This window comes from Serinus canaria, chromosome 1A (assembly GCF_022539315.1).
Source record: "Serinus canaria isolate serCan28SL12 chromosome 1A, serCan2020, whole genome shotgun sequence".
NCBI classification, from domain to species: domain Eukaryota; kingdom Metazoa; phylum Chordata; class Aves; order Passeriformes; family Fringillidae; genus Serinus; species Serinus canaria.
The window spans coordinates 69,629,790-69,655,104 of record NC_066314.1 but is presented as its reverse complement, the minus strand read 5'-3'; the positions used below and the strand labels follow the sequence as shown (position 1 = coordinate 69,655,104).

General features: G+C 38.0%; 1 protein-coding gene across 1 annotated transcript in view; it reads left to right on the top strand.

Moving 5' to 3' along the window:
- Positions 1-25,315, top strand: part of PLCZ1 (phospholipase C zeta 1) — a 48,265-nt gene that overhangs the window by 19,647 nt on the left and 3,303 nt on the right. The window contains exons 7-12 of the mRNA XM_050969928.1: positions 4,523-4,747; positions 6,822-6,978; positions 9,244-9,360; positions 18,855-19,027; positions 21,977-22,109; positions 23,668-23,817. Of these exons, the coding sequence (XP_050825885.1) occupies positions 4,523-4,747; positions 6,822-6,978; positions 9,244-9,360; positions 18,855-19,027; positions 21,977-22,109; positions 23,668-23,817 (955 nt within the window). The remainder of the gene's footprint in view (positions 1-4,522; positions 4,748-6,821; positions 6,979-9,243; positions 9,361-18,854; positions 19,028-21,976; positions 22,110-23,667; positions 23,818-25,315) is intronic.

The window sequence follows — 25,315 nt, the reverse complement described above, 5'->3', positions numbered from 1 at the left end:
TGAAGGAATGAAGTGTCTCATGCAGCAATTCATAGATGAACTTAGAAAATATCAAAACTTTGTGTTAAAATACATGTTAGAAGAGGTAAGGTTTTACTCCCCCTGCTGTGTCCTCCCTCTCTATGAAATTTGACAGCAGTTGAAAGAAGCATGTAGGCATCCAAAGTAACACAGAAAAGAATGTAAACACACTGCTCTGATGAAGAGTTGTTACTCCATTATTTTGCATCGAGGTGCATTGAACTGCCTCACACAGCTGACAGGATAGATATATCAGATAGTTAGGGAACTTCTATTATTTGCAGGTTTCCTGTCACAAAGCTGGAACTGATGTGTGATTAACTGAATGGGAAGTGGCAGCTACTGTGATTTTACAAGTTGTCTTTAATGTTTACCACACAGCTGCAAGATCAATGACTGTATTGTGGTGGTTCACAAGCATTTCTGGCCAGGATTGCCAAGGTTTCCTATGGTTGTTAAACCTGTGGTGTCCAAATAAAAGGATCTATTTAATGATCTCCTTGAGAAAGATCAATAGAAGGTCTCCAGTACAATTTTATGGGTTATGGACATTTTAAATTCTGCTATTATGGGGAAAACCAGCTAACCCCATAAACCAGGACTCATTCTTCCCACTTTTCTTCACCTTTATCTACTCAGTATACAAAGGAGTTTTCTCTACACAGTGAGTGTTTTCACTGAGAAATTCAAGATCAAGCCTGCTTTAGCATATCTAATTCTGTTGCTTCAGTTATGAGAGGAATTCCTATTTGTTTTGGCAATTACAAATATGCAAATGTCTTGACCAAGTCTTTGCATCAGAAATGTCTTTGCTTCTTAGCAAGTCAAAACATTTTTAATCAGTCTTTTGCCTTTCAATCACTCTATGGTATCTATTCTTTACAAAAATAAGAAGAAAGATATGAAAATGTGGTATGTCTTGGTGATGACCTCAAAAATAAAAAAAAAATCAGTATTGTTTCTCATAAAATTCTGGAATCTCTAGGCTGTACTGAGTACTTACAGAAAGCTCATCTAATTCCTTCACTATTTTTAGGCATTGCACTCTGCTTAAGGGAACATGGTTTTCCCAGAAATGTGGCAAACATGTGACAGCCATTGTCTGTCGTTAATAGCTTCCCTGTAGTGTAAAGCAACTTCAGGAGGCAACTAAAAGCAAGACATTGCCATATTTGATATCACCACCCAGGTGGGTCTTGGCTTGATGGTTTATTTGGTGTATAAAATCAGGCTGTTTGTTTGGCAAGGTATCTTCTTGGAACACTGAGCTTTGCCAAGGAATCTGTGCCACGAGGACTCTGAGCACAGGGTTTTAATATCCTGGCCAATCTGCAACCATCTTTCTCCACAATCATGCTTTGGATTCCTTTCCAATCCATCCAGAGATTCAGCTGCCTGTGTAGGATATCATCTCAGCTGTAGCACAGCTGTTTAGCCTTGGACTAAGCTTGCCTGAGGTTTACTACAGAGCACAACACAGAAGTGGAATTTTCAGGGTAGGGTGCTTCTCACTGGGTAAATGAGTTGTATGAAAACTTGTTATGAGGTAGCTAAAATGCTGCTCCTGATGTAATTAATATCTATTTGCCCAGAGCTCAGACATTACTGCTAGCATTGATTTAAAGTATTTGATAATTGTGATTTATAAGGCTGCCACAAAGACATCCATTCACACTTCACTAAGTGTGATTCTCTTGAATTGTTAAAGATAGCTTGTGTCGGGTTTTTTATAACAGTTGTACTTAACAAATCTTGTCATTGTCTCAAAACCTTTCCCTGTGTTAGACTTCACAGGAGGTGTTGCATCTTCACCCTGTATCAGTATTTAAGGCAGCAACACAATTCTTGGAATAGAATATTATGTAAAACTCAGAAGAGGTTTTTAACCTTGTTATTTAGCAAGATTTTCAGGATTTGATATTCCTCTCACTAAGCACCTACAGCTGGTCAGGAGAGGAGAAGGGAGAACAACAAGCTAAATTTAGACTGGAGAAGCTATTCTTTTTTTAATACTTATATCTCGAATCCAGGGTTTATTCCTTACATTTTTGGGGAGTGAATTTTTACATTACATAACCCCAGTGATCAATAGCTGAGTTTGCTTGATCCAAAGTGCTTGTGGTTTTTGTCTTGGAAACTTGCCATTGCTTCAGCTGATTTGTGTTGTACAGCACATTAACCAGAATGTTCAAGAAGAAACTTTTGTTCATTTAATTATGTAAATATTTGTTCCAGTTGGTTGTACTTTGAGGCTTTTGCTTATGCCAGCCTTGAAGTCCCACTGTGCTCTAGGGAAGACCTATGATGTTTTACATATTTAAATTTTTTAGTATGCTTACAATTTCTATAGAAGTAAACAGCAAATGTATTTTTAACATATTTTGCCTTTCATAGTAAAACTAGAAAGGAGAAGTTTTAGTGAATGCTCTGAGTTTCAGCTCATTAAAAGGCTTTTCAGCTCTCTTGGAAGACCTGGACTTGTAGAGAAAAAGGTGTCACATGCTTAGCAGTGCTGATCATTAAAGCACAATTAAAGAACTCAGATTTCACAGTCACTGATTTTGTAACCATACATTTGTTGTAAGTTTTTTTGAAGATGTTTGAAGTTCAGACAAAATCCTTGGAATGTCACTTTTTCTCCCTATGTTTCACTTTCAATGATTTGGGGTAACTATCATTGCAATTTGCTTCTAGCCAAAAAATAGCAAATTTTCTTCTTGCTGGAGTATATTTTATTACTGTTTCTAAATAGAGCCACGATTTTAAAATGTGATCTTTGTAGAAAACAAACCAAAAAAACCTCCTCCTCAAAAAACTCCTCCTACCTCAGGGTGTTTACGTTTTTGCTAACAACTTGTAAACAGAATTTTAGAGACTTACTTAAAACATCATGACCCATTTTTATATAACTACACACATTTATTCTATGGTCTTTTTTTATTTAAAGATGTTTGCATATGGTTTGTAACCATAGAAAGTTTTTTATTCTCCTGTTTACCATGGCTTTTGGTTTTTTATTTTTTTATTTATAGACTTAAGTCTTCCTGTGAATAACAAAATACAAGATCAAAAGTGGATAGAATTGCTTTTAAATACTTGGAAATGTGAACACACAAAGGAAAATTCAGAACTCTTAAAAAATATGGGTAGCATTAATCATATTAAAATTCTTCTAAAAATATCACAGGAAGAAAAAAAAAAAAAAAGGAGTGCATCAATAAGAAATGAAGGAAATGTTAAAGGACATCCTTCTTCTGAGTCACCATCAGAGAGACTGATCAATCCTTCCAGCATGGCATTGGTAGATACTGGGCAGGGGCTGTCTCATTCCACTGGCACCCTGGCAAACCACCAGGCAGAGACCTGAAGTGATGAAGGGATGATGAGCAATGGAGCTACAATGGAGATGAGTGGAATGTCTCTGTCCTTGCCTGTGGCTCTGGTTTCCATTGCAGAATTCTGGGTTTATAAGTTTTCATCATCCACACCTTTCATATTTACTTAATGGACAGCAGAAACCACAGCATTTCAGTGACTTTTCATTTCTTGTGAAATGATTTGTTCCCTGTTCCTGCCACATTCCCAGCAGTGCAATCTCCCTTTGCACTGGAGCACAGGAAATTTAAGGAATATTTTTGAGGATCACTTTATTCAAGAGCCATAGTAAGCCCTGTTACTCACTGGCAGCTCCTGTGTCCAGATGCAGAGTTGAGTGTCTGCTACATAATAGCAGCTTTATTATTAATAGAATATTGTAATCAAAGTGAAATATATACTCAGAGAATGCTGTTGCATAGATGAAAGCCATGTTATTAGAATCAATATAATTCAGAGATGCTTTTCCCCCTTTACATTATACATTATGGAGGTTGATACATTACATGTCCATTTATAAATAGAGAAAGTGCTTAGGCAAAATCACCAAACTGTTGTTTCCCTGACCAGGTAAGATCAGCATAAGGATCTACTGTAAAGAACACAAGGGATAATAAAACTTTTAATTTGGTACAAGAGACATATGCACAAAAAAATCTACTAACAAATTTCCTGCAGCCTCAATGATAGATCAAAACATTCCAAATAAACATCAGACATGTCTTTAAGTGTGTGTAGATATATATATATATATATATATATATATATATATATATATAAAAGGACATTTAGGCATAGTAGAAAAATATACCTTCTACATCTTGCCTGGCTATCACCTTTGGCTCTTTCTTAACTTCCTACTTTTATTTTTCATAGTTTCAGCATCTGTGTACCTGTGGTGGAGAGCCTTTTTTCCTGGGGTTAGATAGTCACATTCTGTTGTGTACTTTGGTCCCCAGATTCTGTTTGGTTCATTTGGCTTCTGCCTCACTCATATCTATTTTACTTCATTTTATAAGCTCACTTCATTATATTTAATTAGCAACTTTGAAGATGAGTTAAATAATACCAAGAGATGAAAAACCTACACAATTCTAGTTACTATTGTTAAACCTCTTTTCTACAGGCACTAAAATTCAAAGTTCTGATAAAAAATAAAAAGGTTGGAACACTTGAGCAAAGCATGCTCAGGATGGAGGAGGACTCAGTTGGTGAGGCAGAGGAAGTGTCTGACTCTGATGCTCAGTCTGATGATGATAACTCAGAAGACATGTCACCTGTTAGACCCAAGAGTCCTTCCAAAAGAAAATCAGATCGTAGATCTTCACCTCCACCTCAAAAAAAACCCAAGGTATCTTTTGCTTCCATGGAATATAGAGAACACATAATTTTTTTAAGGACTATATTATCTTAAAATAGAGACTAAATTTAAAAGGGAAACTAAAATTACTAAGATCAGTGCATTTGGAAATGACAGTTTTAGCTGAAGGTTTCAGAGTTTTCCTATTCCTATAAGAAAAGTCAGACTGGACCATATTTTAGTATCCAACTAAAAAGCAGCCCCTCCCTGTGCTCCCATCTTGAACTTCAACCCCATTTTCCTCTTTCTGTACTTGTCCCAGGGGCTCAGTACCACAGTAGAGTAAAGATGAAGTTACCCAGGTGTTTTGTTGGTGCCATGGCCCCCTGGATCTATGTACAGAGAACATTTATAGCAGCTCCTGATGATAGCAGGCAGAGTTAACTATTTATTCCCCATGTCTACCAGTCTGTTTTTAAGAAAGAAAGAAAGATTCCCCATTTCCTTCTGTTCTGTGATTTTTTTACATTAAACTGGGTGCATATTCCTGGCTGTGCTGAAACATTTTTCAGCACCTGAAATTGAAGAGGTATTTTTACATTTCTCTTGTAGAGACTTAACACAAGCACTATTTCTAAAAGAAGTGTAAAAAATGGGTGTAATCTCCTTTTCAAAAGTCACATTGAACTTATTTTTCTAACCAAGTATAATTCTCTACCATGGAAAATCTGTTTATCAGGGTCGAAACTGCTTTGTTCAACTTTTTTAAGATGTCAGGCAGCACCTGAAGTATCCAGTCACTCTTGCACATCATGCTCTGATTACCTGAATGAGGCTAAACTGGCAAGGCTCCTCAGGGCCCAGAGTTCTTGCTGAGAGGCAATGTCTCTTTCTTTCTGTATCATTTGATGGTGAAAGTTTTTGCTTCTTTCTCATTCCATCTGACATGGAGAGACAGCAAGGAAAAATTCTAAGGATGGAGTCTTCTTTGAAAAGGAAATGCCAACTTTCTAGGCAAAAGTTTTCAAGTTTATTGGTAAGACCACGTTACAGATGAGAATGTATTCCACATTCTCTTAAACAGCAGCAACCAAAAGTATCTGCTCATGTTTCACAGGCAGAAGAGAAAGTGGTTCCAGGGTCCCACTCTGTTGAAGTATTTGTCTTGATATCCCACTTTTGGGAGGGTGGGAGAGCATTTGAATCTGCAGAAGATGCCCCAGTGATGCTGCTGGCTTTGCCTGCCTCCAGAGAGTTGCATTTTCCAGGATTTCCATGGCACTAGACTCCTACTGCTCCTCGTGGGACGCAGCCCCAGAATAATTAATGCTCTTGAACTTTGCATAGTTTAAGAGCCATGAGGAGGCAATCTCTGTTATTTTGGCAGATGAGAATTTGCCCTCAGAAGCTTTGATGGAATGTAAACATGATTAGCATCAGCAGCTCTCTGCTGGCTACTGCCCCCAATTAGCTCACAAGTTGTGCTATGGAAAATGAAAGGGTCATGTAGTCACTGTAAGAGAGGAGACCCTGGCAAAATTTCAGTCAGTTTTGCTTGTTTTGGTAATGGAGCAAGACTAAATTAAGATTTTGGTGTCAGAATTTTCGACCTTAATCAAGAAGAAAAGAGTCATCCTGATTTCAGAGCAATGCTTAGATGAATAATATGCCTTTAACTAATTTGCTTGGCACAGTGTAATATTTTCCTGTTATTCTACATTTTATAGATGAGTTTATGCTATTGGTCTTTTCTAGTACTTCATATATTTACTAATAGAAAGTTGGAGGTATATTTTCAAGGAGTAATGTTAAAAGCCATGAAAAATGATGTTTTTGAAGCAGGAAAACTGTAAAGCTATGCAGAAGAACATTCTGCTAGGAAGCATCTCTCCATTCATCCTATGATTATTATGATGAACATGGATAAAATAACCTCAATTTTCTCTCAGTAGATCAAATCTCACTATTAAAGTTCATATTTGTTAAATTCATTAACTGTGACATATTGTCTCATGCTTTATGCATTCAAAATTATTGTTTCTGTGAATTATTATTAATAATAATAACAATGAAATGCACATTATTGTGACTTATTTTATTCCATTATTCATCTGATGATTCTTAGGTGAGGAAGACAAAGATTGCCCTTGCATTGTCAGACCTTGTGGTTTATACCAAATCTCAGAAGTTTGTGGGCTTTGAGCATTCCCTGCAACATCAGAAGTGCTGGGAAAATAATTCCATTGGAGAGTCTCAAGCACGAAGACTTGCAAAAGTTTCAGGTAATTTCTTTTGAGTTAATTAATTTAAATTTACATTGTTGCTATGGTTCACTGCTTAGGAATTGGAAAATTTTATGAAACAACTGCTGTCTGATTTTATTTGGTTCTTTTTATAATACTGTTTTAGAAATGTCCTTTGCATAGCATTTTTTTAAAATTTCTGTTGGTTTTATGGGGAAAATTGAAATTCAACTGTTTTAATTCTGTGTATTTTTACAAGAACAAATATTAACAAAGCCTACAAAATGAATGTCTGCCTTTTGATTCATTGTTTTCTGCATCAAATAATTTAGGAGTTTCAGCCAGTGCTTGAAAAAGTGTGGAACAAACACTCCTCCCCCTCTCCCCTTCCCGAAATCTGGGCTGAGAAAGTGGAGTTGGCTTGGCAGTGAGAGCTTTGAGAGCTGCAGATAAGAGCCCTCATTGAAGGCATGGATAAAGCCCAGAGCAGGCAGCCTGCTCCACTGGAGCACAGCTTCTATCCCAGCCAAACCCAAAAACTGGGTAATTCCAAACTCAAAAACTGGGCTATTCCAAACTCATCCCAGCCAACCCCAAAACCTGGGTTATCCCAAACTCATCCCAGCCAGCCCCAAAACCTGGGTTATCCCAAACTCATCCCAGCTAAACCCAAAATCTGGGTTATCCCAAACTCATCCCAGCCAAACCCAAAACCTGGGTTATTCCAAACTCGTCCCAGCTAAACCCATCCCAGCTAAACCCAAAATCTGGGTTATCCCAAACTCATCCCAGCCAAACCCAAAAACTGGGTTATTCCAAACTCAAAAACTGGGCTATTCCAAACTCATCCCAGCCAGCCCCAAAACCTGGGTTATCCCAAACTCATCCCAACCAAACCCAAAATCTGGGTTATCCCAAACTCATCCCAGCCAAACCCAAAACCTGGGTTATCCCAAACTCATCTCAGCCAAACCCAAAATCTGGGTTATCCCAAACTCATCCCAGCCAAACCCAAAAACTGGGTTATTCCAAACTCAAAAACTGGGTTATTCCGAACTCATCCCAGCCAACCCCAAAACCTGGGTTATCCCAAACTCATCCCAGCCAAACCCAAAACCTGGGTTATCCCAAACTCATCCCAGCCAGCCCCAAAACCTGGGTTATCCCAAACTCCTTCTGGGCTGGAGCATCTCCATTTGGTGGAGGCAGCACAGTGCAGGCTCTGCTGCTCTGACTCCTGCTGCCTGCCCGGGGCTCTGGGGGGTGTGGAGAGCAGAGATCACCGGCTGTGACAATGACAATGACTCCTGCCACGTGCCCATTCACTCGGGGCCAGCCCTGCTGCCACCCACCCACTTTGTGGAGGGGCTTCAGTGCCTGCTGAGGTGAATGATGCTGAACAGCAACAAAAAGTAGGATTTTCCAGCCATTCACAGAGAGCCCTCTCTGTTCCTCTAGCACCCTAGGGAATATAAAAGTAATTCTATAAACCCCACCCCCCTCAAAAAACCACCCCCAAATAACAAACCCAACCAAAATCAACCAAACAAAAACCCCTAAACAAACAAAAAATGATGAGATGAGAGGAGAATGGAATAGAACAGAGAGATGAGCCTGGAAATGTAGATTTTTGCTGAATAACTAAAAATTGTGTAGATAGAAGTGATCTGGAGCTTCCCACATCTGTGTAGTCTATGCCTGCACGTGAGAAAGGAGGGAACATGGCCAGCAGAAGGAAAAACAATGTTCATGAATAGTTAACAACTTCTAAGGCTTATAGAAGAATCATTTAAGTGGCTTTTAAAAGTGTGCACTTCCCTGGTCTCAATATTATTTAGTCATTTTATTTAAATCTCCTAACAAGCCAAGATCATCTAGAGATGATTTTTTTTTTTTTTCATTTTGAGCTGCTATAGAATGAGGAAACTTTTGTGCAGTTTCCTATTCTGTATCTTAGTTTCCCATGAGAACACAGTGTAGAAATCATATAATCACCTTGTAAAAAGGTGAAGAAACAGAACATCCCAGTGAAGGAATGATTTTTGGTTAATGAACTTCTTACAAAAGTTTGCACAAGATACAGAAATACTGTCAGATTCAAATACATGGAAAATAATAAGGTTTCAAAATAAGATTTTAGGCATAGCTCAGTGGTCCATGTATTAATGTTAAAATAGAATACATTGATGTAACATTGTGTAAAAAAATTGCTGGATCCAATGAGTGCATTTTTATTATTTATTCAAATAGGACCTCTTTAATAGCAAAGTTTTCTTACCAAGATCTTATCCTTCTGTTTATCAGCTCCCCAGTTTATTGCACATACTACAAGATTTATTACAAGAATTTACCCCAAGGGATCAAGAATGAAATCTTCAAATTATAATCCTCAAGAGTTCTGGAATATAGGGTGTCAAATGGGTATGTATTCTTGCAGAGACTGTTGCATGCTAGGCTTTACAAACACAAGGGGTTCTTGCTTTCTGTAGTATTTTGGTATATAGTTTGCATATTTCCTACCAGTGGCATTATTTTAATTTTTTGTTATATAAAATTTTCCTTCAACCCACATCTCCCATCAGTTTTTTATCCCTGGTAATTGTAAATATCACTTTGTGTTGAATAGCTGTCTCTTATCCCAGATATTTGATTTATTATATTTTATTAATTTCTTTAAATTATGTTTTTGATTTAGATATTAAGAAAAACTCTAGTAATAATTCAGCATTTTTAAGCTTCCATTACTCAGCAATGGAAGTTTCTTCTGAAGGGTCTGTGGGTTTTCAGTGGTTCCCTGTGACTTGAGTGGCACAGATGCAGGAGATGTGAGCACAACAATTGACAGTAGTGGCAAAAATCCCCAGAACAGGATATGCTACACAAGGAAACACTCAGACATTCCTGGTCAGCACCACACCCAGGCCAGCTGGGAGCTGCTGGGAGCCTCCAGTCTTTATATAAATGCAGCATACATTTAGCATCTTAATTCCCACTGCAAAACATATCAGTTTCCTAAGCAACAAAATAAAGATTATTTCTGCTTCTCTTCCTTGCAAGTTATTACTTTGAATTGGTTAGAAATAAGCATGGCATGCCTTCTGTACCCAGCAGGCTTTGAAAACCCTCTTACCTATAAGCATTTTGTCCTTTTTAATGGCCTTAGAGACAATTTTGCCTTCATCTGTTTGTTCTTCAGTTTGAAAGATTCTCATTACAGAATATTTTTCTATCCCTGCCTGCTACATCCTCTTCAGCCCTAGGTAAAGCAGAGCAGAATAGTTGGTTTGGTGGTTTTTTTTTGTACTCACAAATATATCCTGTCTTTGAATCTTGGCACCCGAGGGAGGCTGTGGGGTGAGCAGGGCACTTTGCTGCAGGCTCCTGGTTTTGAGGTGAAAGCTTTGGATTCACCTTGTTATGTTAAAACACACACTCATCAAGGACAGGCACAGCTTTCACTCTGCCTCTAGGGCCCTGGACCTTATGTCACCCTTGTTCCAGGCTGCCTTTTCCACTTGCTTCCTTTCTCAGCTCCCCATATATCTCCTGTGACAAGTTACCTTCTCCATCCTGACTGTTATATTGGGGTAGAGTTTTACATAACTACACAAGGACCACAAAAGTTACTACTTAGTTTAAATTTTACTTGTTCCTGTGTCCTTATAAATGCTTACTTGCAGTACAGATTTGGACTTGGGCTGGACTATCCAAGTACCTTCTCATTACCACACTGTGTGAAATTGGTTTGATTGTGTTCTGTCCTTGTGGTTCATCCACACTTTGTGTGATTCCTGGATTATTTACCTGGGGTGCTGCACTCTCTGGATGCTATCATTGCTATCTCCACTCTATATTGCCATTAAAACTAGTGAGTTTGTTTCATGCTTAGAGGAACACCTAGCCAGAGGTTCTTAATTCAAAATGGAATTAATTTCCCAGTCTTCTCATATTGCAATTTACTGGTTTTCTTTCTGGCCTGTAAATCTCCACACTTATCTCTGTAAAGAATATCCATTTGTGAGATCACAGACAGGGCTGAAGTCTTTCAAAATGACTACACTGATTGTTTACTCTGAGTGTACTTTAATGAGAAGTCATTCTAAACATTAGGATGCAAAACATATGACTTTTGGTGCATAGGGGGTTTGGGCCCCTTCCTGGAAGAATTAAAAATATGCAGGAAGTGGTAAGATCTGCCCTCTTGGTCACTTCATTTGCATCTTCACATAAAAACCCTTCAATTTTTCACATGGGAATAGGCTGATTAAAAACAATTCTCCACATCTATAATTTCCAAGCTATGTTAGATCTATTCTTAATTCCCTAATCTGCTTCAGATAAATGTTTGGCAGAACTACAGCTGCTCTTCACAGTGCAACTCCCAAAGTGAGTGTATCAGTGAACATTCTGCTGATGTCCTTCCACTGATTTAACACAGAGTTTTGACTTTTTGTGTCTGTCCCACGTCTCTATAATTCACACATTTTTGTGTGTACTTTACACACCCTGATTTTGTATTTTACACCCCATGCACAGAGGTGATCCCTCCAGATCCCTTCTACCACTTCCCTAAAACTCCCCAAAGGAATCAGGTTTCCCCTCTGCCACCTATTCCCCTTCTTACCTCCCTTCTCCTCCCCACACCTGCAAGTTTGCCTTCAAGTTCCTTTAACATCCATAACTTTTTCTGGCTGGGCAAAGAAAATAGATTAGGTTTTGTTCAAACCTAACATATAATACTGCTTGCCAGGCCTCTGCATCTTGCAATTATGAGAATTGAGTTATTCCTTCACTTCCCTTTAGTGATGGACCCAAAACAGTCTCTCTCCTGTACCTTGCCAGCAATTTTCTCTAAATTGCTTGGAACATATTAACTTGGAGCAGGCTGGCACTCAGCTAAAGCAGGATGAAATGGTCCAACAGGCTCAAGATTTGTTGGGGCTGAGGATGGGACATGTAATTGTGTAAACCTAATTTCCAGAGGAAAGGCAAGCTGAAAACCTCACTGAAAAGGACAGAGTGTCCACAAAATAGCTTTTGGATATCCCTGTGCACTCCCTGTCTGTTCTCTGAAAATGTAGACTCATAAGAACAGGAGGTTTTGTGGAAAAAAAAAACCCAAAAAACCCCACTTTTCACAGTCTGTGAAAATTAGTATGCCTTCTGCATACAGCTGCAGTGAGGCACTGGAAAGAACTGGTTTGGTGTATCCATGTGTGCTTTTTCTTTAGTAAATAAAATGAAATGAAAAGATTTATGCAGGGAAAGAAAATTCAAGACAGTTATTTAAATAAACTGATAGCAGTTGTTTTATATCAACTGAGAAAAACAACAAAAAATCTGAAACAAAAGAGAGCCTCAGTGCAAATAAAAAACTTAAATATCCTTATGAATATGGCATTTCCATGCAGTAGGAAATGTTATGAATGTATCAAAGCACTCAACAGAAATTACCAAAACATGTCATAAGTTACAGGAGAAAGCCATGGTGTGGCAGATACAGAATTTTGTTTCAGAAGATCCCATATGTGCTTTTTGGAGTGTGCATAAAATTGATATGCTGCTGTGAAAGTTGTACTTGGATGATGGGGTTTTTTTCTTACTGTAGGTTTTGGTTTGGCCTGTGACACTGAAATGCAGCTTGGCAATTTTGTCACATCTGTTTTGTGGCTCAGTCTTGTGTGCAATGACATGACAAAATATGAAAAAAGGGGGGATAAAGAGCTCTCTAACCAGTTCTGATTTTAATCTCTGAAGCAACCAAGGGAAAAGAAACCAATTAATTTTGGTATGCCTCACCTGTGCAGATCAAAATGGCTCAAATCTGACCCTGCTTGGGTGCTGTGTCAGTAACTGTATTATTGCTGTTTTCTGTTGGCTTTAATAGCCCAAAAATGCCTCCTTGGGAAGTGAAAACCAGGGGAATTCTCTTTGTTTTTTGATGTTGTCCCTTGAACTTCACTGATTTGATCCTCACTAAGAGTGAAGTGGTGCAGCTGATTCATGTGTAGACATCTACAAGATAGTTGGGACAATATGATTCTAAGATGAAGCTCCCCAAATGCACTCAGCTTTCCTTTGGAATGGTTCCAAAGGCTGGGAGCTGTTTTGGATGAAGGTTTCATGTTTCTTCTTCAGAAATGTGTCTGCTGCCAGGTTTATGGAAAAGCTCTCGGGCTACTCTGTAGCCTGCTTCTTTTTAGGCAGTTCTTGGTGTGTGTAATAGACACTGGAATTTCACTCAAAAGCAAAGAAACATTGAAATTCCATTTTATCAGTTTTTCCAGCTGTCTTCACTGCAGACAACCAATAGAATAGTAAATAATTTATGTGAAGTCTAATAAATTTTAAAAGAAGATGGGGGAAAAAAATTGCAGGAACACAATTGTTTCTGAAATCCTTGCAGATCTTGTTCTAAAACCTGTCAGTGATTCAGACTAAAACAGGAAAGGGAGGTTGACAATATTCACTGTTTTGCCAAGAATCACAAGTTAAATAAATTTTTAAAAATTATTTTGGAAAATCTTCAGGTGTAAAATTGGTCAAATGACAACCAAAAGATGCTCAGACTTACACCAAAGTGTGACTTTCAGACTGACACATTAATTAGATAGCAAAAATTAATTTAGGTTTTTAGATCTGATAATTTATCAGAAATGCTTGAGGTACTTTTCCCATGAGAACCTCACAAGAGAGGATCCCTCCTTAAACCCTTTGCAGATATATTTGGACAATGGATGACTCTTAATCACCTGACATCTTTTTTCCAGTAGAACCACTTGTAATTAAGTAGGAACAATGTCAGCAATTAAGAACTCTATGACTGAATTTTTCACATTTCTTTTGACAGTATCTTTGGAGCCTCAGTATTAAATTGGCCCAAAGACAATACAAAAAAGATATTATAAGCATGTTATGTCACAGTTCTGCATTTATTCAGTTCTCAGAAGAGCAGTCTCTCTTCCTCCCTCACATTGTAAGTCATTTATAAATCAATTTTCTGTAGAATAAAAACAACCATTTCAAAATGTGTAGGTGAAAAATAAAGCCAGGAATTATCATTAAGCTTAATAAAATTTGGAGTCTGTTAGGGGAGGGAAAAAAACAACAGTTTGATTTTTCTTTTTTTTTTTTTTTTTTTGCCTGGAAGAGAGGTGAGACTTTGTAAGCCAAAATTTATACTGTCCATGGAAGCTTGCTCTGTGTTTTAAGGGAACCAATCATTGTACACTTTTTTTTTCTTCCTGGTATAAAAAAAAGGATTATTTTCTTTATATTTAGTCTGGTAGACCAAAGTCCTTGTTCACAAAGTTTGTGTGGGGTCTCACCTATGCACAGGTTTACTCTCTCTCACCTTGAAGTCCTTCCCCCTTGTCCTGTCATGGCCCTGGAAATAGTCTCATCCCATCTTTCTTGGACTTCTGAGATAGTTCTGGAAATTTGGGCAGTGATGGATGGAGTGCAGCTGTGAGCTGCATGTGAGCAGAAAGCCCAGACAGTCCATGCCCAGCCTGGATGCTGATGTGGAATGAAAGCAGTGTCCTCAAATCCAAGCACATTGATCATCTCATCCCTATGGCAGCATTCCAGAGCTTTGGGATCCAGGCCTGTTTTCAATAGGATTTCCCAGGCTGTGTGCAATTCAGTTCAGATTTTGAATATCTAAGGCATAGATTTTTTGTGATTTCTTGTTGCATTCATTGTGAGTGGCCCACTTTAAGAGCACAGACAATTGGAAAGAGCTGAGAGGAAGGCAACAAGGCTGATAAAATTGTGATCTATTAAATCTCTTTAGATTCAAATGAGTGAGGTGAATCATGGAGATAGGAACATTGGCACTGAGTGCTTTTTGCATGTGGTATTTTTTGAAATGGCATAAAATTCATACATTTTTAAGATACATTTTTAAATGACATAAAATGCAATTAAGTAACTCATTTTAAGCAAAATTGGTGATAAATGTATCCTTATCCATTTTAAAATCTTCCCATTTGAATGGGAAAATACATTAAACCTTATGGTTGTAATATAGCTAATAGAACCAGGAAGCAAAGAACAAAAAAAAAAAAAAAAAATACAGTTTAAAAGTCCCACTAAGAATATTAATAAGAGGCAGGATAACAGACAAAAGATGTGCAGTTTTCCTCAGCTGCCTTCAATTCATAGTCATAGTGCTGATTTTGATTTTAAAAAGCTTTTGCTTTTAGTCTGTAAATCAATTATGTCTTGAATGGTGGTGCTTATAGAAGGTGCTGTGTAGGAATATTTAGAATATCTTTACTTCTGCACTTGGTGGTGGGACTGATTTCAGTTAACTGCTTGTGATACACAGATTTGGGGTCAAAAAGAGTATTGCCCTGTGTATTATGGGATGGCTCACCTTTTTTGGAACCAGGCTGTTTCCTACCTTCCATTTGCTATATGAAGTTATTTACACCTGGGGCTCGCTGGCACAGCTTTGGTGCTTTGCAGGATGGTTTGAGTAGGAAATGCTCTGATCTGAAGGGGACTTGGCCTCATGGTTCTAGCAATACCTGAATCCATTTCAGGTGCAGGAGTCACACTGAGGGATTCCTTTGCTCAGGTTGTTCCTCAAGCCCAGGGTTTGGTGTGCTGCTTTGATTTTGAGTCAATTTGAAAAGGATTTTGGTGCTTAGTGAAAGGACTGGGAAAAAAGTTTAATGTACACAGTGTTAAACTTCAGATGCCTTTACTTCCCCTGAAAACCATACATCAAGATTATGCACTGCTCAGATGGTTTCACAGCAAGCTCATTTAGACTTCTTTCCAAAAGAAACTGTCAGTTTAAATCTCTCTTCATACTTGCATTAAATTTATACTGTTTCACAAAACAACAGTGCAAAGGCTGTTATTGACAGTTCTGCTCTTGAATTCAGCAAAGCTAAAATGAAACACTGGGTAGAAATTCAGGGTTGTTTGCAGAAAGTTGTTGCTCAGCCCATGCTGCTAAGCACAGCTTTTAGTTTATGATCCTTGCCATTTCTCAAGAAGTGTTAGGGCTATAACTGCACCTGATTAAAAAGAAAAACTGTGCATCAATGCACCATAAAGTAGTGCCCTGGGAGGCCCCAAGCTGCTATGAACCCTGTGAACAGTTTTAGAGAATATGACACAAAATCTCACATTTGTTTAATCACCTTAAAACTTGCAACACAAAGAAACCAGCAGGTAAATTAAAACTACTGTTCCATATGTTCTTTAACTTGTTCTAAGGTCAAATTAAATTAAGTGAAAACACAGTGCTGATGTTTGAAGATATGAACCCATAATAACATTGCCCTTCACTTGTGTTGCAAAAGTAATTTTCCTAATATGATAAAATATAAAGTATTCTCATTTGCTTGTTGCTGTTGTTCCATCAGGTTTTCCTGCTTAGTTGCCTATAAAGCTTGGTAAATTTAGCAGTAGTCTCATTATGTGCAATCATGTAATTTGGTTCATCATGTGGAAGCTGCTATTTGAAGCTGACTGTTCAATGTGCCTAATTTCAGTTGCACTTTTAAACCCACATATTCTGAAAGTGTGGCCCAGGAATCACCTGAGGACTGAGAGGTCCTGGCTTATCTGTGGTTCCAGGGGCCTCAGGGTTGCAGCTCTTGTAGCATTCTCTGCACAGCTTGATTCAGTGAATTGAAGTATGACAAGCATCATAGAGCACCAAATCTGGGGCTGTTTCTGGATGATGTGCTGATCATAAAAAGCAAATTGTGAACTCCATTTGAAAACCATACCAAGAAAATACTTATCTTGTTTAAAAAAGGCAATGGTGTGCAAAGGGCAATATGAACACTGTGAAGTTTGATTTCTGTTGTTAAAGGTAAAACAGATTTCCTGTGTATATTAATATAAAATCATGTCTGCATCTACATTAACACAGTTCAAAGCAGGAGTGCATGTTGTGTTTTGCTGTTTCAGGGGGTTTTTTTTGTTTGTTTGGGGTTTTTCTAGACAAGGTTTCCAGTTGTTCCTACCTGCTGCATGTTGGTTCATGATGCAGAGCAATCTTAGCTAGCACAGATGGGATTCCTGTCAGATTAAATAGATGATGCACTCTGGGAGCACTTCATGTATTCCACCCATTAATTGGTTTTGAGACTATGGAGCCAGGTTGAGCTCTTCACAAGTAACCCCACCAAAAACATGTGTAGTGCAAATATCAGGTCCATTGTACCAGCTGCTTCATTTCTATCTGTGTTATTTGCTACAGAAGGTTTTAAAAGGATCATCAAAGCAGTGAAGGAATAAATAATTTTTGCATGAAAACAATTTTGTGTGTTTTCCACCTGCGATAAGGATTTTTGCATTATGTCAAATGTTCTTTCAATACATTCAGATTATCTCACAGGAACAGGTAATAATGTCCTCTTCATGAATTATTATGAGGAGTCACTTGAACTGCTTAAAGTCTTCTTTTTTCATTCCTACCAAACCACTGGTTTGAGTAAATGACTTCTTATCATTCTGTGTTTAACACATGTCACAGGTTCATAATGCCATCATTCACTGCTGATTTGACTTCTGCATTTTCTATTTTGAACGTGACAGGAAGCTCCAATGTACTGGAATAGGGGACAATTTCATTAAACAGGTCTATTTCAATGTTGGCTTTATCTCATGAATTACAATATCCTGCTGATGAGAAATGTGATATTTTATTATTGGTGCTGCAGCATACCAAAAATGTTTTGAATTGCCAAGGAAAGGAAAATCTGTCAGGCTTATTTTTGCAATAATCACCAGTTCTGGAGGATTAAACTCCAAGAGAATGTGTGCTCACATAAATTTAAGAACACTTTTTAAATTGCTTCTAGTTCTATAAACTTATATTGCATTTTCACTGGGTATTCTAACAGTAAACTAAAGCTTCCTAATCCTCTGGGTGAAATGTTTTTGTGATGAATTCTGCACCATAACTAAGGTTAGGTAAAATCCTGTGGTTTTGACTTCTGCACCAGAACTTTGTTAGCAGATTTGGAGTGCAGGGTCTTGCTGCTGTATGGAAACTAGGATGTGAATTCAGTTCTTAGGGAGAAAAAAGATCTCTCATTTCACATTCTCCAAGGTCTTTTAGAAAGAAAAGGGAAAACAGATATAGCAATGTAAAAATATCAATAGGATAATTCTTAAAATGGGGTGCAGTTCTAAATAGTGCACTGCTTTTGTGCACAAATAATTATGGGTGTGTGATTATGGGGGTTTTGGAAGGGATTTTGAATGAGTTAGAGGTGGGATTTCTGAGTTGTTTTGATGATGTGATTGATTGTTCTTCCATGTAGATAGTAAGGGTGAGTTCAGCTCACATCTTTATGGTTTAGAAGGTTACAAGACTCCTAGTTATAAGAACTTTAAAGGATCTGTTGATTAATAAAGCACTGTTAATAAGGATATTTATGTTTTTGACCTAATCCTTAAGTATTTCATCTTATGGGCTCATGTTACAGTGTAAGCTGTAAGCTTTCTTAGCCAATCATGTTATGACACATAAACTTACAGTGCTGCATTCTAAACTCCTTGTTTACCTCTCTAACTACTTTTATATTTCTATATCTTAAACTCTAAAACTCTGAACTTCTTCTTAATTTAACGTGTTTTTGCTTTAAACTATAAATCCACATTCTCACTTCTAGCAATTAGGTTTGGAAACTTTTTCCAAGGTCTCAAATTGAATCCTGTGTTTAATTCTAAGCTTTGGCTTACGGGCCCAAAGTTCTGAGAACTCCTTGCATTTCAGATCCAACAACTGAGTATCACTTAATTTAAGGGGAACAACAGGATCTTACATATGAATTGAAAGATATAGATACCTAAAGCTCATTTGCTTTTTTTAAAATATTTGTTTTATAAATGTGATCAAACCTAATTCACTAAAAATCAATATTGATCTAACTTTCCAGTGGCCTTAAACTTCCAAACACCAGGCACATACATGGAATTGCAAGATGGAAAATTCCTGGACAATGGTGGTTGTGGCTACGTGCTGAAACCTGCATTCCTGAGGGATCTCAATACCACATTTACACCCCGAAATGTGGGGGCATACAGCAAACCAATGTCTCTGTCAATCAGGGTAAGATCACTGAAGTGTTCCTTTGTTCCATAAAAATGGGAAAACAAAGATCCAGTTGTTATCTATTTTTTTTCCCATTTTATTCCCATTCCTGTTTGTTGGGAATTAATTTTTCAACAAGAAAGGTAAAACTCTCCTATAGTATCAACTGCTGCTTGGGTGCTTTCCCATCTGCAGGGCACTTATGTTTGCTAAAATATATAAGAGTTCAGAGCCTCTTAGAGTCTGTAAAATACATGATTTTTCATGATGCTGTATAAAGAAATATGAATAATGGAGCTGATAAATGGATGAGTTCATTGTGCTTGTGGAAACTGAGCTGAAAACACAGAAATCAAAAGTGCACTTTGGGTGTTATTTCTTTCTATATCAATAATACCACGTGTAATATTATAATGCTAATTGAGAAATGGAAATTTTTAAAGATAAGATAGGAAGCTTTACGCTTCTTTTAAGTCTCATTATCTTCCTAGGCGTATATTAAAGACTATTTATAATCCTAAAATGGTATAAATAAGTGTGAAAGGAGGGATGAATTAATAAGTCTTTGAATTATTTCTACTTCTCCCAAATTAGAATGTGATTTACATCCCAAAAATACTAGAAATACATGTCATCTACAAATAAATGGTTAGAAAACCCCTGTTTTTGGAGATAAAGTAGATTTGTTATAATTGTTCACTAATTAGAAAACTCCCTTTCCCCAATGAAAAAGTAATATTTCTGAATACACAGAATACCACTGGCATAAATGCTATTTAATTAGCATATAATTAGTGTGTAATTGCTATTTTGTTTCTTTCAGAGTAATAAATAGTGGAGATAAAATAATAGTTAGTGACAATTATAAAATACTTCCATAATGCACGCACCTAATGAAGAACATTTTAGTGTCCTGACAGTGAGCATACCAATTGTGAAAAGACATTGCTGGATGATTTCAGGCAGCCAGGCAAACACATCACTTATTTTAGCCCTAATTTGGATGGAAGCTGGAATTAGGATGAGGAGAAACCCTGAATGGTAAAGCAGGAGACAGACAAAATCATTGTCAATGCAGAGGAAGTGTCTGAGTTTGGAAGGAGCTGGAGAAGAGAAAGGCAGTGTTTTAGACTGGGGACTTTAGACTGAGACTACAGGCTGGTAGAGGAGCAGTGGCACCCCACTGGCTGAGGCACTGAAGGGCACAGAGAGCCCCATTCATTCTCAGCAGCAAAACCCAGGAAATGGTGGTTGAAGATAAAAGGAATTGGGAGCAGGAGTCAAAGGAAAAGCAGCTTCTGCTGGAAAAGTTACTAACTGGGTGAATGGAGAAATCAGAAAGCAAAGATATAAAACATCTAGGGGGCAAATCTCTCAGAATGAATGAATAAAGAACAGAAAAGTCACACAGGGACTGATTTTATTGAGTTCAGTATCCTCAACCTGATGTGCCCCAATTCCCATCAAGAGGCATGGAGCTTTTGAAGCACAAATAGAGATACTCAAGGTGCTTCATAAAGAGTCTTCTCAGCCTCAAGATTTTTACACCTCTCTGCATCACCCTGGATCTCAAACATGGATTGGATTTATGGATCTGGGTCATAGTGTGCTGAAAAGAACTCACTCTTTTCCCACCCCAGGGGAGACTTTGGCTCTAGCAATGGGTCCTGCAGGCCATGGCAACAGCACTCAGGACATGGCAAAGAATCTCCCAGGTTCTCAGTGGGCAGCCCATCAGGGATTGCAAAGCTTCCTGGTGAAGGCTGTAGCTATTCCCTGGGAAGAAAGGACATCAATGTTTGTCAAACCACTGCTCTTCAATATTTCAGGCTAGAACTCCTCTTGGAGCAAGGTGTTACAGAAAATACCTAAGCAAAACATGGAATTTGTCAGTTTTGATTGTTTGGGTGGTTGACAGGGGAATAAGAAACTCTTATGATGCTTAGTCCTGAGACCAGGATCAGGGGTCATATCTTGCAGCTGTGTTCTCAAGCTTGTGTATCTCTCTCAAGACATTTCACACACTGATTTCCAAAAAGCTGATTACTGCACAGATGTTTACTCTTTCCTAGGTGTCCTGAAATCTAGATAGAAAGCAGACAAAGTTGTGACTTTCAGAAGTCCTTTCTTAGGCTGGGTGCCAGATTACAGGGCAGTCTGAGACAAAATTTCCAGGGAGCTAAATAAATTAAGGAGAAAAACATCAGGAAGCTCACTAAATGAGGAGTTTTTGTGTTACTGTGTAAGACATGAGGCACAAGTGAGGGAGTCTGCTACACACCCCCTGTAGCACAATGCAGATGTCACCGTGGGTCTTGACACTGATCCACTCCCCACAGATTGGAATTTGTGAGTTTGGTGGTAGAAAATGTAAAAATCACTGTAGACTGATTCCTCCAACACTATTATTTTGCATGGTAACAAAATAGAATTTTTATGTGCAGCTATTGAGTAAAAACCCCTGAAAAATATTGGTTAAAATATGGTATCAGTTATATATATATATAGTTAGTGACATATATATATATATAATTTATTTATTTATCTATTTATTTATTTATTTATTTATAAAGAGGGTGGTGAAATATGGGCACAGGCAGCCCAGAGAGGTTGTATATGTCCCATCCCTATAACCATTCAAGGACAGTTTGGACTGGGCTTGGAGCAATCTGATCTAATTAAAAATGTTCCTCTAAATATATATATATATATATATATATATATGAATATATCCTAATATATATTATATAAATATATACCACAATATTTCTAAAAAATTATCAACAAATTAAGTTAGATGAAATCCATATTCTTGATTCCATTGTATTTAATATGTCTTTAATGCACCAGTTTATGGCTGGTATATACTTAAAGTGATTTCTTATGAAAGTTATTTCTATTATGGCTACTAAATGGCTGTGAATAGTTCATTCTTACAGTTACTTCAATATAACTTTAATTTTCCAGCTGATCAGTGGCCATCAGTTACCACCCAGTGCCATGTCAAAGACCAACAAAGCTGACCCCATGGTGCAGATAGAAATCTATGGTGTGCCAGAGGATCAAGCAAGAAAGAAATCTAGTGTTGTAAAAAGCAATGGTGAGCATCAGCCTGATTCTCTTGGCTGTGAACAAAGCACAACAACAATTTTACAAGGAATCACCAGCTCTGCACCCCAAGGAGTTGTTATAGAAAATGCAATTATTTCTCTCTAGACTAGGATCTCCTGGCACAAAATCTGTAGCAGAAGTTGATGCTGTGTGCCATTTTTCTAGACTGGTAGGTTAAGGAAGCACAAACTCCTAGCTGGGAGCTCTCTCCCTTTCTAAAGGAAGATGGATTTCTTCTGGACACTGCTGTGGGCTCATCCTGGACAGCAGCTCAGCCCCACAGAGCTGAGTGCCTGCTCCCAACCCAGCTGGATGGGAAGAGGGCTGGAAGGGCCAAAATGAGAAAACCCATGGGCTTAGAAGACAGTTTAATAGGTAAAGGAAAAGCTGCTTTACACACAAGCAAAGTAAAATAAGGAATTCATTCACCACTTCCCATGGGCAGGAGGGGTAGAGCCATTCCCAGGGAAACATTCCCAAGGTTTCATTACAGAGCTTTGTGCTGCTTGGGAAGACAGACACTGAATGTGCTCCCTCCCTCCTTTCCCCAGCTGTGAGCATGCCACCATTGCTAAGGACCATCCCTTTGGTCCCCTGGGGTCAGCTGTCCCATTTGTGTCTCCTCCTCCTTCCTGGGCACCCCCAGCCCCCTCACTGGGATAGGGAGGATGCTTTGCAGAGTGGAAAAGACAGAAATCTCAACCCTGTGTGAGCCCTGCTCAGCAACAGCTCAAACTGGTGTGTAATCTGCACTGTTTGGGTTAAAAATCCAAAATGCAGCGCCATAGGGGTTGATATGAAGAAAATTAATCCTATCCCAGCCTAAACCAATAGACAAATTGGTAAATTTAGACTTTTTTTCTTAAGCAATTGCTGTAACTTCATCACTTGTCTCATTTGAAGTTTCTAGTAGGAGTAATCCCTTAATTGCTTGACAGGCAAAGTGTGTACTCTTTGTAGCTGTCTTTGAGCACTCCCTTATCTTTATAACATAGATCTTCTTGATGTCTCAGACTACAACTTCCCTGTGATCTCCCTTTTTCTGTACCTCTGTCTTCTATTCTCCCTTTTTCTTCTTTTTTTTAGATGGCTGCTGTTTTAAATCAGCCCTTGCATTTCTTTTTTCTGTAGAAACATTGCTAAAGACAAAGTAACCCTTTCTGTTCTGCATTCTTTTTTTTGTCTTTCTAGTCAAGTGAGTGTTTTACTACCTGAATTTATTTATTCACTGTGAAAGGAGAAACTTTGGCAAAAGCATGAAACTGGTATGGCTATAGGAAAATGTAGGTTGAGCAGAAGTTCTTAACCTGGCTATCCTTGGCCCATTTTGCTCTCTTTTAAGGGATGACAGCAACTGGTTTAGGCTTTTACACCTCTACAGTCAGTGGGAGTCTGGTTATTTATTTCAATGGGCACAGATATCTAGGGAAAAAGAATGACTCTTTACCAGCTCAGACCAGTGATAGCAGGTACAATAATTCAGTAACTGAGGAGAAAAAAAAAAAAGCAATCACATTTGAATCCTGTTTCTTTTCTCTTTTCCTTAGCTTTGTGCCCTAAATGGAATGAAACCTTCTCTTTCAACATCCAAGTTCCAGAGCTGGCAATGATACGCTTCTGTGTGGAGGATGAGGTGTCTCTGGTCAACAAAGAATTCCTTGGCCAATACACTTTACCTGTGATGAGCCTGAATACAGGTAATACTTTTATGTGAGCCATCTAGAACACCCTAAACAAATCTGCAACATTCCAAGCTTTTATTTTTACTGTAGCATTGAGAGAGTACAGCATCATGCCTGTTTTCTAGAGGGAGATTGTGTAACTAAATGAATACATTTAGTTGTACATGAAGCACTCTCTGTTTTTTGAAATAATTGTATTCTCTGAATGCAAATCCATGATGTTGAAATCAAAGCAATATTAATGACAGGTGAATATTCCCACTGCAGAATTCCATTCCAGATGGAAACTGCTCAGGTGGTATTTTAATTCATTGCAAGAAGTGGGACTAGTCAGAGCTGCTAGGAAGGCAACAGTTCAAATAAATACCAAATAAATTAAAAAAAAAAAAAAATCACCAAAACTCCCTCAGGTAACCTATCTGCAACTTTTCAGAGTGGAGAAAAATGGTTATAAATTAGACAATAATGGCATTTTTCTTGCTGGAGTTTCTTTTGTTAAGCCAGCAGAGTTCCTGGAAGCTTTGTAATGAATAGGCTGCACATAAAGAGCAGACACAGAAGTCAATAGGCCAAGGAGAAAGGCTTATGTAAAATGGCTGTTTACTACCCTGGCTTTCCAAAGCTATTTCTGACAAAACAAACAGCTTTTATTAGTGAATAAAGATGGGAAGAAAAAACACTGGAGCTGGCAACAGACACTGTGCTGTTTTATTAAGCTTAATAGGATTTTAAATGGCTTTTTTCCCCTCATGTTTGGAAGTCATAAAGCTGCTTGTGATTCTTAGTTGAGGTTGAGGAGTTATACAAGAACAAAGACATTACTCTTAGAGCTCAGTTGTTTTTCTACAACATAAATTTTTACACTGATAACCTTTTACTTTCCTTTTATTTGTATACTTCTGGATAATGCAAGAAAACTCAACCCATCAACTCACAAAGTCTGAGACAAATTCAAATATCAGGCACTGCTGCTTACAAGTGCTTGTAAAATTATTAAATTGAGGCTTTTTTAGGCACAAATTTCCAGTGTTGCCTAATGTCTCTATAGGATTAATTTTGGTCATAAATGAGGGATCCATATTTTGGAAAAGTAAGAGCAGATTTTTGAGGAAATATTTCCAGTGGAGTAATTCAAAATGCTAGGGAATGAGGTTAGGTACAAAAACTATAATTGATGCCAAACAAATTGCCCCAATCCCCACTTAACACAACCTAAAAAAAAAAAGTAATTTGCCATCAGGATGCCCAGCATTATTGCAAGGATTTATTGCAATGTTTACCATTGAGACCTCTGAAAACAGGTCTGGAACAATGGTCTTGCTTTAGGTACCCAGGCTCTCTAAACAGGGAAATGGGAAAATAATGTTCTTGCAGAGAGAGTCACAAGAAGAAGAAAACAAGGGAAGAACTGCCTAAAATGCTGAAGGGTGAGCTCGGATTTCAGTCTTAGTCTTCAGCACTGCAATTGCTTTAATCTGTGCTACAGGACTGTCCCTCAGTCCCTAGGATTTGT